The sequence below is a fragment of the Nicotiana tomentosiformis genome, chromosome 2 (genome assembly GCF_000390325.3).
Source record: "Nicotiana tomentosiformis chromosome 2, ASM39032v3, whole genome shotgun sequence".
NCBI classification, from domain to species: Eukaryota; Viridiplantae; Streptophyta; class Magnoliopsida; order Solanales; family Solanaceae; genus Nicotiana; species Nicotiana tomentosiformis.
Window position 1 is genome coordinate 187,892,068 of NC_090813.1, and position 12,833 is coordinate 187,904,900.

Here is a 12,833-nt window from a genome sequence, read left to right on the forward strand (position 1 = left end):
TTTTGGAAGATACAGCACAGCACGCACCCGCCGACATTTTTGGAGAATCTGAGCAACATAAGATTTTATTACAATTGCTCACAGAAATCTTAAAGGTAAGGGTGTCGTGGAACATATATCTATGTATAGCATAGTTTCGTTCAAGCTATGAGTTTACTTCTTTTAATTCTAGATCTAGAATTACTCTGAGTCTTTTGTTGTCTGGTATACATATATGTCGTTATTCACCTGCTCCCTAAGATATTGCAGAAAGCTATGGCTATATCTGTTCAATCTTACATCCAAATATCAAATTCTACCTTATTTCATTTTTAGTGGCTAACATACCGTGTGTGACATATGATCTCTAATTGCACTATGATTAATTAGTCAGGCTTTTGGATGGATCTTTACCTGAAGTTTGACTTTGATAGTTTTGTTCTCTAGGGTGGTTCTTCGCATAGCTGTTTCATCTGAGGGCACGCTAAATAAGAGCTTTTTACTGTTGTATTTTAGGTAATTTTGGATCAAACTCATGCTTACAGTGATGATTTCCTTTGATCACTAAAAAATTATAAATCTTGAAGACATTTATTAAATTATCCTTTTATGCGAAAGTAGCAAGCCTCTTTTTAGGAGTAGCCTCCCACTAAAATCTAAGTATCCATCAAAAATGTATTATTATAACTGTCAGGTTCAGCATGAAGGAAGATAAGAAGAAAAGGATACTCATGAGAGGAAATTAACATAATATGCTACTCTTTCGGGAGGATTTTCATTTGTTCAAGTCAAGTTGTTGAAATAATATGTCGAAAAACTTGTGTAGACTCCTTTAAGTTGAAATATGATTAATTAAAGTTAAGAGTTACCGTATCAAAAATAAAAAATATAAATTGATGCAGTACAGATAGAATTATACAAAATAGTCATTGATGTTAGTTGGCTGATCAAGCATTAGAAGTTAATCGATTAACTTCTGATTGAAAGCTTCATATAAGCATCAATTTCTACCGGATTATATCTTGAAAGAGATTACATGTGTGATTGTATAAATTCTCCAATATTTTATGACATCTAAACTGTTTTCATCTATTGATTTTGATAGATACTGAGTATTCATCAAAGAGAAGTTCAAAGGAGTCCCATGGCTGAGGTATGTATTGTGTCAATTTTTATTTTGTTTCTTTGCTTAGTGCATACTACTACTGTTCCTTTCTATAAGTTATGATGCTATTTTGTGTACATTATAAATTCATGAACAGTTGAAGTGTAGCCAATAACTGCATGAGCTGAACATATCCTAAATGTGTGCATTTAATTTAGAATTGAATGTGAGGTGTCAACTTTTCTCTTTGCTCCGTGGTTGTGATATGATTTGAGTGGTTAATATAGCTCAGATTCACATGATACGCTAGACATTTTGATGACAAAAAATAGTGTATTTTTTGTTGGCGAGCTGGTGGCATGCATGGTGGTTGACAAATATTTTTGCATTATATCATTATAACAATTTTTAGATAGTGCTTGTTTAATCTGATTTGGCTTTCTCTATTTTGTCGTTGCTCTTTATTTTTTTAAGGTGGTTGTAGAAAGTCATTTTCTTTACATAATAAATAACCCGTTTGTATAAGCTTGATTATAGAATCAACATTAAAGAATGTGTTATCTTTTTGTTCCTTGGCAAATTGTAGATAAGTACAGCTATTAGACAGCTGAACTCAAGAAGGTTGATTTGCTCAGCCTCAGCTTATGATAGGATAAATTTATCTATGCTGAACTGCTGATACCCAGAGACGATAGAAGGCAGCATATAAGAAAAGCATAATGCTGTTGTATTTTGGTGCTATAATTGATGCTTATCCTTTTTAGTTCATTAGATATGGTACCAGGATAAGGAATGCAAATTCTATTTTTTCCTACTTACAAGTCTGCAAAAATTTTGTTTTAAAACTTTTTTTAAAGTACTTCACATTAAGTCCATGTCTCATCTAGTTTACAACATAAACAATCATGCATTTTAATTTATGGAAAACTAGTCTGTCAACCAAACGACCAATTAGTTCATTGAAAGTTTTTAGTACACCATCAAACTTCTTCATTCCCATTTGCATAAAAATAAATCAGTGAATAGTGTAAGGCGTTATTTTCACAATCTAGTTTATACCCTCTTTCTTTTAACTATTTTCCTTGCTTTGCTATGTCAGGGGTTCGATCCCCAACTTCTAGCAATAAGGGTTGTGGTCGAGTGATAAGTACTCCTTTATCCATAACCAGAGGTCTCGGGTTCGAGCGTATGGAGTCCCCTTTGTTAGAGAGCGTTTTACCCTCAAATGTAAGACTTCCCGGCACAAATCAGGATTTGGTCAGGCCCCAATGCGGGTACCGGACACCGGGTGGGAAACCAAAAAAAAAAAAAAAAAATTCCCTGTATTCTTTCCTTTCAACACAAAGAGGAGCCAACTGAAAATATAGATAGGGAATATATTACAATGAAATCAAACAGAATCAACAATGTTTAAGAATTACAAATCCATAGGTCATTTGGAAATTTACATCAGAAGCCATGGTCACAGAAAACCACTTCCACTAATCTAACCTTTACACAATTTGACTCCATCAGGGCATTCATGCCTAACACAAGAATTGGCAAGGTTCTATTCAACGGCCTAATGCTGATCCTCATCTGACCTAGACTGCATTAACCGCCTGCGCCTTCTTGAGTTTAACGATATATCACTGAATATGTCAAGGTCAGTTTCATCCTCGTCTTCATCTTCATCATTGTCATGTAAACCTAGCAGATTTTCACCCCATAGATAGCGCCTCCTTGAGGAAGATCCAGAAGAACGCCGGTGCCTTGACAAAGCCCTCAACCTGCTTCCTCTTACCTCAGACGTAGGGTCCATTGACTCGATCATCTGAAATAAAAAGAAAGTACTCAACCACCGCCCACTTTCAGTAGGACCTCGTTCCCTTTCACCCGACAGACTGTCTCCATTCTCAATCACGTAATCCCCAAACACCATCGCTCCAGGCATTGCAGAGTGGATAGCACTGACGATATCGTTGTACTCTCTCTGGTTTTCAAGCTGACGCCACGCTCGCTGTCTTGATGGGTCAATATCAGAAGGGCGTGCTGTCGGGTGAACTCTCCTAGCGTGCTGCCGCAATTCACTGTAGTTACCCATGAATGAGCAGGATTCAGAAGAGCAACTTCTAGACTTCCTGTTGAGATACTTCCTAGCCTCCTCCACTACCTTCCATCCTAACACGTCTCCACGACACATAGGACACTTCAATTTCAATTTTGAGTCTGATGGGTTACCGTTGGTCTCTTCAAGACCCGTTTCCAATAAAGACACAGAACCTGAAGTTTGGAAAGTTCCTTCCGACATGCCTGTGTGATTATCTGCCACGTCGCCACTATCCTCTTCTCCTCCAGGGAATGTACCATTTGCTGCAGCCACACTTGTTGGTAAATCACGATTTCCATGAATCGTACTTAGATCACTTGAATTTCTCAGCTCCAAGCTCTCATCATCAATGGAAACATGCTGGTTGCCTTGTGTCGGACTACTAGAAGGGCAGTCCTTACCATCAGCCTTGAGATTCTTGAAACGATCTAGACAATTCGAATGCCTATAACTTGTGTCGCAAATGTATGATCGACAACCCTTATCATGAGAGGTACAAAGTAGGAGTACGGCATTGTGTGGATGCTCCATGCAGATGGGGCATGAAGCTTCATTCCATTCTTTGTAGTCAACATGCAAATCAGCACCGTTTGACATGCTCCGTTTCCTACTAGCCATCTAAGTACACTATGAACTATTATTAACAAGATTCAACCCAGTAATTTAATGCATTCAAATAATATGGCAGTAGGACATTTTTATTCGATGACAAATACTAGAGAATTGTCATGAAAATATCCTATGCTTCTCAAGTTGTATAAAGATGAAGAATTCATATGCACATACGTAAAAAAAACCTAGGCGCGCGCATTTAATTATGTGATGTGAAGCAAACACCCAGTACTTTTTCAAATGTAGGCTTTTCATATGTTTATCAAAACCCTTATTGGGTGTGAGGGTAGGGTGGGGCTACCACACTATCCAAGATTCTCGGATAGCAAGTCATAAATATCAATATTGCACGACCAATCTACAAACCATATCCACAAAAGAAGAAAAAAGAGCTACATAGGGCATATTAATCTTTTGTTTTCTTTTTTTGAGGATCAGTACATAAGGCACAATAATTTTTAGAAATGGTATTCAGCAATATCCCACACCAAGAAGCAATCTCCTTTACTTCCCCTAAAACCTTTATGTTTTAACATGTGGGAGCAATCATTAATTTGACCAATCCCTCCATTAAGTCTAGATAACAAAACCAAGTTCTGGTCCTATCGATCAAGCATAGGTCTACTAAGATGCATCACGGAAATTGGTGTCTCCAACAAAATCTACATTCACCAATATTTCCAAGTCAGTACCGCTTCAGCAGACTCTTTTTCAGCCTAAGGGGTTAGCATCTCCATCAGCAGTATTTATCTTCAGAGTTTAAGTATAAAAATGATAATCAGCACATTGAATGTCACAATCTTGTAACTCAGTAGTCAGTACTCCAATAAAGAAGATAGCTGCACTTCAACAGTTTTAAAAACTTGCACTCTGTTTTTTCTTCTTTTTATACGTAAAAAAGCACTCTGTTTTTGAGGATTACAAGTAAAAAAGCTACATCCAAACTGCCTTACATCCTTTAAAAATTTCTAATGAATTCTCCTGTCTGCATGATAAACTGGCCAATATAGAAAATCTTCTCATGTATAAAAAAGAAATATGTACTCAATTATTGCCAATTCAATATTTCCAATTTGGTCCTATTTTGGCTTTTCTTTTCTAGTTCACAACATTAAGTGCATAATCATTTTGATATCTTCTTTTCGCACAATGTCCCCAAATTGCACTCCATAAACAAGAGCCAAGTAGAATGCAGAAGAATTTATCATGAGGCAGCTCACAGATAATAAACTTCAAATAGCTACATCTATCCTTCCTCTCTGCATAACTCACCAAGAGAATACGCCAGGCCTCTTCTTTAATTGTTTCTTCTGAATGGTCAGTATTAGCAATTGAAATATTACGCAACTCTATGCCACTCTACAGCAAATTGAATTGCAACGTTCACAAACAACTACTTAATTATCAATGGTGAGAGCCCTAGAAATCTGATAATAGTCTAAATCTTGAAACACAACAGCAAAGGACTAATAAAAGTAGTAAATATAATGTGAACGAGAGGATAAAAAGTCAATAACACATTCTTGTGCATCAGAAAGTATAACGCAGAAATCACATAGAACGATGATTGAGAAACTCAAAGTAGGGAAAATCAACATATGAAAACAGCGATGGAATCATACAGCTAAACAATAACTAGTTTTGGATTGAAGCATCGCGGTAGTAGTTCTTGTTGTTGTAACAATTTAACTATAGGACTAACAACAATGAAACTCCAAATTAGCTGAAAACTTTATGTGCAAATGAGCTGTGCGCCTGTGCCATTCCTTTGCAATAAATCAGAATTATTAACAGACACTGACTAGTCAAAAACTTGAACACAATCCTATTTTTAGAAAACCATAAAAGCCACAATCTAAACTGCATAACAACAAGAACACTACTAAGTCTCAATCTCAAGCAAGTTGGAGTCGGCTATATGAATTCTCATTAATCATGTTGCTCCATTTAAGCTCATTGTAGACCAATAATTTAACAAAATAAATAAAATGTACTAGAACTTTTGGCATATAAATCTCCGACAAGACCAAACCACTCCTAGAAAACATAGAACCTATACTTACTAACATGACAAACATATTCATTGAGAACAATGATAAATTCAACAACTCTATCTATACTTCGCCCGAAAATAGAATTTATTTAAATGAAAATAGGATAAACAACTCATAGTTGATCCATTACTCTTCAATAAAATATGATCATAAATTTCTAACCCCAAATAAAACCCCAGAAAACGAAAATGCAAACTTTGGAAGAAAAATTCAATATTTTCAAACCCCCATATATTATTTTTTGCAGATTAATAGATTATCAAAAAGTTAGTCACATTTTCCCAAATTAAAATTCAACCTTCAAAATTCCAAAACTCAAAACACCAAATAGATCAAAAAGATCTTAACTTTTAACGGTGTATCAAGTAGATCTTCATAAATTCATAAAAATTAGACCATAATAGTAGAAAGATCAAATTAGGGCAAATTAACAAAAACCCTCAATACAATGAATTAGGAAATTAGGGTGCATGAAATTACGATCAAAATATGAAATTGAATCTCATAGATTTTGTTCTTACAAGATTGATTGTTGATTTTCGCTTCAAATGTGTGAATTAAAAAGCACTTCTTCTCAAAATTAGGGTTTGAGATAAAAGGGAAAATGATGTATCTGATACCTGATTGGAATTGTTGATTTCTATTTATAATAATTAATTTATATATAGGGGGTGAATTGGAAAATGTACATATATCTTGAAAATTAAGTAAAGAGAAAAAGGTGGGGTGAAAAAAAATAAGGACAAAATAATGGGGGGTAAAGAAAAAAATGGTGTTACAAGAATATTTAGAGGGAAATTACAGAGAAAAGAGAGAAAATACAGTTTTCGGAGAAAAAAGTGGTACTTTTTTGGAATTAAATTAAATATAGAGAAAATGATGGGGTGAATAAAAAAAAAGAGAAAATGGTGGGGTGAATTAAAAAAAAGAGAAACTGGGGGCACTTGGAATTTTTTGAACTTGAAAAATGTTAAGAGGGAAATTACACAGAAAATAGAGAGGAAGTACAGCTTTTTGCACGTTTTTGGACAAAGCTATTATGTGTACGTTGTGCTGCTGCCAAGGTTTGTTGGAGAAATTTCCTTTTTTAGTAATCGATACCTACTGAAAAGATTATTTTGGATTTTCATTGTATATGACCTATTAAAGGTACCCGACCATTTAATCCATACTCGCATAGCTAGGAGTCCAAAATGTTACTCCCTCCGTTCCAATTTACGTGAACCTATTTTACTGCGCATGAAATTTAACAAAAAAAAATAAAGATTTTTGAAATTTGTGGTCCTAAACAATTCAAAAAGGGACCCAGAGTATTTGTGTGGTTATAAAAGCTTCTCATTAAGGGTAAAATTATAAGTTTAAGCAAAATTATTTTCAAATTTAAAAAAGAGTAATTCTTTTTTGAACGGGCCAAAAAAGAAATAGGTTCACATAAACTGAAACGGAGGTAGTATCTTTTTGAACTCAAAGCATAAAAATAAGTGAAAACAATATCTGGGTATCATTTTATATAAAATGCGGTTATTCACCGCGCTATACCTTAACGACACGTTTGTCCGTTAAGGTATAGCGCGGTCAATACATCCGTTAAATTTGAACTTTAAATTGGCGGGAGGTATAGCGCATATGTAGGAGGCGCTATAGCGCCTCCTATATATGTGTTATACCTATATAATAAAACATGCTCGTCTCCTTCCCCGACCAGACAGTGGCATAAAAACAAAATAGGATCCCCCTCCCCCCCCCCCCCCTATTTTTTAACCAAAAAACTTTATTGGAGCCCACTCGTCCCCCAAAAATTGTGTCTTCTCCGTATTTTAGCAAGCTAACACCGGATCCAAGGCGTTGTCGTGTAGTGGATCTCGTCTATTACTCGTTTCGGCTCCCAAATTATTAATTTTTCATATTTCAAAAAATTTTAAATCGAGGTATTCCGATTTACTTTTTGGTAAAACTCATGTATATAAAATGCTTATTAGTTTTTTTTTTACTGTGGTCTATATTTTTTGTGATCATTTTATGATTTAATTATTTTTTTGTTTTTTATCCGGATTAGTTTATTTATGTGCTAAAAAATTAGTAAAAAGATATATTGTTATTTTATGAATAATTATTGTTATATGTGATTTTATTGTTGTACGTATATTAATATGTGACTTTATTGTTGTTTAGTGTTCTTTAGTGTTATGTTGTGCCCTTAATTGTTATGTAGTACCCTTTAGCGTAGTAAAACTGATAATAAATTTTAGCTTATGGTAGTTGACTTTGTTTATGGCCATTTAGAGTAGTGTTACTTTATTGCTCTTTAAGATTCCGTTGTGTAGAATAAAAACTATGTGCTCTCCTTAATAAACTCGGATAGAGTACTCAATTATGGATTTAATGTATCAGTAGATAATTATCAAATATTAGATAGGAATCATAAAATAATTAGTTGCCGGGAAATTTGGGCAAAATATGACAGTTAACAAACAAATCGTTACGAATGAAGTAAGTTCAATATTATTTATTATTAGATTTGTAGTATTTTTTATATGATTAATTATTGAATATATCTTGATTACTTATGAAATTTTAATATATAATTCTGTTATAATTCAAAAATAACTTTAAAAAGATGATAGTTCAAACAAAACCATGCAGAATTTTAGTAGAAAAATGTTGGAAACTAACATATAAAATATTAATATAGAAAATTTATCAACCTAAGTATTTGTTACATGAATAATTACATAATTATCTTTTTAGTTATTGAAATTAATTATTTGATTCTCTGTTAACCCCAAAAATATTTTAAAAAAAAGATGATAGTTCAAACACAAACCCTCTCGAAATTTAGTCAACAAATGGAAGAAAATAACATAAAAACAACAATATAGAAAATTTGTCAAACTATGTATTTTTATATGAATACTTATTAATTATATCACATATAGTTACGAAAATTAATTATATAATTCTTTTATGCCCAAAAATAGCCGAGTAAGAAACAAACATATAAAATAATAAACTAATATATAAAATAATGTAAGAAACTAACATATAAAATAATAATATAGAAAATGTACCAACCTAAGTAATAATATAGAAAAAATATCGATTAAATATTAATATAAAAGATATTGCAATACATTTAAAGATGTTAAACAATTATCATGTAGGTTCCCCTTGTGCATCTCGGACCTGCATCTCGAGAACTACTGTTGCTACAGGGCTAACATAGGTCTTCACACATCTGGGATGGGCAGTGTCTGTCCCAAACATTCCGCCCTAGACGTATAGACGATATGTGGGAGTTCATTAGGGACTACCCACTCCATCCCCGTATAGTTAGACGCCTTCAGGGTACGGGTTTCTATAGGATCATAGAGATCAGTCGGTTGCAGTTCGACTGGGCGTTGATCACGGCTATGATAGAACGGTGGCGACCGGAGATGCACACGTTTCATCTACCCATCGACGAGGCTACCATTACGCTTGAGGACGTAGAGGTTCTTTTCGGGCTGCATGTTGATGGTATACATGTAGCTTACCCGCATGCTCTTAGAGACTATACAGGAATGGATTACCTTCATATGTTGCAGCGGCTCATCGGTTTCCAGCCAGTGGAGCCGACTGCATTGAGTGCGTCCAGTCGATTGTAGCCGACGCCCGTTCGGCACCAACAGGTGGCGATGGACGCGGAGATTATTGATGATTCACCGCCAGAGGATATCGACCGGCACACGAGACTGTTGCTGTTGCTGATGTTTGGTTGTATTTTGTTCCGGAACACTTCCGGAAACCTAGTTAGCTTACGATTTCTATATCATCTGGAGCGGCTAGATGATTTATCTGGTTACAGCTGGGGTGCATCTGTTCTAGAGCGGCTACATCATCCGGGCGTGCATGGACATCTAGAAAGATGTTGCCGGATTTTTACCGCTGCTGCAGGTGAAAACATAGTCAATTCTTTTCATGATTATAACATACATAGTAAAAAATGCCTTAAATTTTACGTCCACAATCTATATTAGGTTTGGGCATGGGAGCGGTTCTTGCAGTTCCAGCCATCTCTACCACCGATAGCTCCAGATGCACCACCTTCACCATTTTTCCCTTTAGCTTGGATGTGGGTTGATAAGCGAGGTCGAGTGTCACGCCCCGAACCTAGGAGCGAGACAAGCACCCCGTACCTCACCTAACCTGGCGTACCAAATTGCGACTAAGGGACTCTGAACACATAATGTCATACTTTGGCCATGGGGCCACCTTGCAAGACAATTTGCGAAGCAAAATATAAAACTGAATGGAAACTAGCACTAACTAAATATCAATATAAAGCTAGGCCGACAAGGCCGTCATAGCTACTACAGCTGACAAACCACCAATTTATACAAACCCAACATAATGCACTAACCAACAGGATATGCCTACAAGCCTCTACTGATAGATGTACTGTGATCGGAACAGGGCCCCGACCTACCCATAACATATATACAGATATACATAAGATGTACACAAAACTCTAGTCCTGGCAACTCCGAAAGACGTGGAGCTTACCGATCAGGCGAAACTCGAAAAACACCTACTGAGGAGGTCTACCCGTCTGTCTGTCTGAACCTGCACGCATGAAATGCAGCGCCCCCAAAAAAGGGACGTCAGTACGAAATAATGTACCGAGTATGTAAGGCAATAAAATAACTGAAATCTGAAACTGAACTGATAATATGATAACTGAAATTAACTGGGAGTCAAAGATGATCTGGAGATATACTTACCTGCTGATACTGACTCAACTCCTTCAATATAGTAAGTAAAATAATTGTACGGCCTTATAAGGCTCGGTATATATAACTGCTCTGCCATAGTAGGCTCGCTCATAGGCGCTCGGCCATACTAGGCTATGTATCTCGACCATGCTGGGCTCGCTCATAGGCGCTCGGCCACAGTAGGCTCGGTATATAACTTTCCATCTGATCAGAAGTTGCCCAATAGGGGCCTGCCCATCGATTATAGCTCGATGGTAATGAAAATACTGTAATACTGTATATATAGGCTTGCTGCTCTCTTGACTGAAAGAAGACAATACTAAAATTGAATATAGAGTCTCGATAAGGAATAATATTGTAACTTATGAGACTAGAATAGTGTGAATAAATTCATGAATATGAACTTCTCTTTTTGTCTCATTACTAACACATGTAGCTACGAGATCATGCCAAAATGAAGGAAGGCTTAGCCTTAACATACCTTATCACAATCTTTTCAATCACCAAGTTGAACTCACCTCTTCGCACCTTAATCTACAAGAATGATAATAATACTATCGTTAAGTTACGAAAGGTACAACTATCGCACAACGAACGACAAACCTATTTTGTATTAAAACGGGCAGCATCTCCCCTATAATATGCCCTTCCTCCAACTTCAAGATAACACCAACAATACAAGGACAGAACAATAACAACATATATACATCATTTTTCAGCCCTATATACACCATCAAATACTACAAAACAGCCCAACACACCCCAATCTCTTCGTACACAAAACGACCACCGTAGTAGTGTCAAACGACCCGAAAATGTTATGACGAACGACCAGCCAACCACCCTACATTTATATGGTGTTTATAAACCCCCTTCCTCCTCCAAAACTCCACAAAATAGTAATAAAACACGCAGCCCAACAGCAACACAAAACAGTCCACAAAACAGTCCGCTACAAGTGAATAACTCGAACTCACGGCTTCCGATCACCATCCCGTGAGTTCTTACAAGTATAGAACGACTTACCATGAAATTACAGAAGAAAAAATGGATGAAAGAGAGCAGTAAACTCACCTTATTTGTTGGATAACTCAGCTCCTATCTTGGTTCTTCAAACTCTAAGTTTTACCTCCAATTGGAACTTGAAAGGGAGAGAAAATCAATTAGGGTTTGTGGGAAATTTTTGGGAGGATTCTTTGCAGAGCTTATGTCTGGTTATTATGCTCTATTTTAAGTCTAATATATGAAGAAAATAGGCCCTTAAAAGGCCTCTTTGGACGACCCGAAATGGCCCATTTTTGGGCTTTCATTTAAGCAAGTAGGTGACACACCTACTTGTCACCTAGCAGCTTGCGCAGTATCGCAAAAATGCACATATCTCTCTACTCCGATGTCGTATTGACAAATGGTTTAATGCGTTGGAAAATAGACTCATAGATCTTTAATTTGATGGGTGGAACACACCATAACTCTAAGTATATTGGGAGAAAATTGCAGTTACATTTGACCCAAAGTTTCAGTAAAACTTATGAATGTAACTTGTGATGACTTTCATCGACTTTTGTTCCACAACTCGCTTGACTTAAAAACATAACACACGGATGTAATACGACTAATATAAATCATAACATAATCTCTTTATCATGTTAATCACCCTAGTCTCACCCCAAAGGTACATGTTATAACATTCCCAACTTGTCGACTTTCGATGAAACATTGTTTTATTTAATTGCTTTAGCTTCTGAACTGTCCAACCCTCTTTGTACTTGTTGTTCATGATCTTCAATATTTGTAACCTCAGAGGTAACATGATTAACTTACTTTATATACTTTTAAATATTATCTCATTTTTGGTCCTATATTAGTTTGCTTACGACGCATTTTTACATACGAAAATATAGGGTGTAACATCACCCCCCTTGGGAACATTCGTCCTCGAATGTTTACTCTTGGAGACTTTGGAAACTTTTTCCAGAGTATCCTTCGTACACTAGGTTAAAACCAACCTGCACGTAGCCAGAAACATACTATGCATGCCACATATGGCCAATCTTTATAAATAGCAGCAATTTGCCTCTGACATAATCCTGTCTCGTAGCCCTGCTACATCTGGAACACACAAACGACCCTTGTATCTGAGAACCCCATCTCCCTTGAGCTCTAACAATGGCTTCTTCTGCTGCGGAACTCGCTCTCTCAACTCGACCAACTCTGGGTCCTCGTACTGCCTTTCCTTGACTTCA

The 12,833-nt window shown here is 36.1% G+C and overlaps 1 protein-coding gene across 2 annotated transcripts; it reads right to left on the minus strand.

Moving 5' to 3' along the window:
• Positions 1–2,440: 2,440 nt before the first annotated feature.
• LOC104099052 (uncharacterized) lies at positions 2,441–6,662 on the minus strand. Of its 2 annotated transcripts, none has more exons than XM_009605928.4 (2): positions 6,361–6,662; positions 2,441–3,800 (listed from the first exon to the last, which is right to left on the minus strand). In XM_009605928.4, exon 2 carries the CDS (start codon positions 3,789–3,791, stop codon positions 2,646–2,648), a length of 1,146 nt encoding a protein of 381 aa, XP_009604223.1. In that variant the 5' UTR covers positions 3,792–3,800; positions 6,361–6,662; the 3' UTR covers positions 2,441–2,645. The 2 variants fall into 2 exon arrangements, with proteins under 2 accessions (XP_009604223.1, XP_009604222.1); XM_009605927.4 differs by having other exon boundaries at positions 2,441–3,791; positions 6,361–6,656.
• Between the last annotated feature and the right edge of the window lie 6,171 nt (positions 6,663–12,833).

Bases quoted from the DNA above. Each gene is read 5' to 3' on its own strand.
- LOC104099052 (XM_009605928.4), bottom strand. From the start codon at position 3,791: ATGGCTAGTAGGAAACGGAGCATGTCAAACGGTGCTGATTTGCATGTT.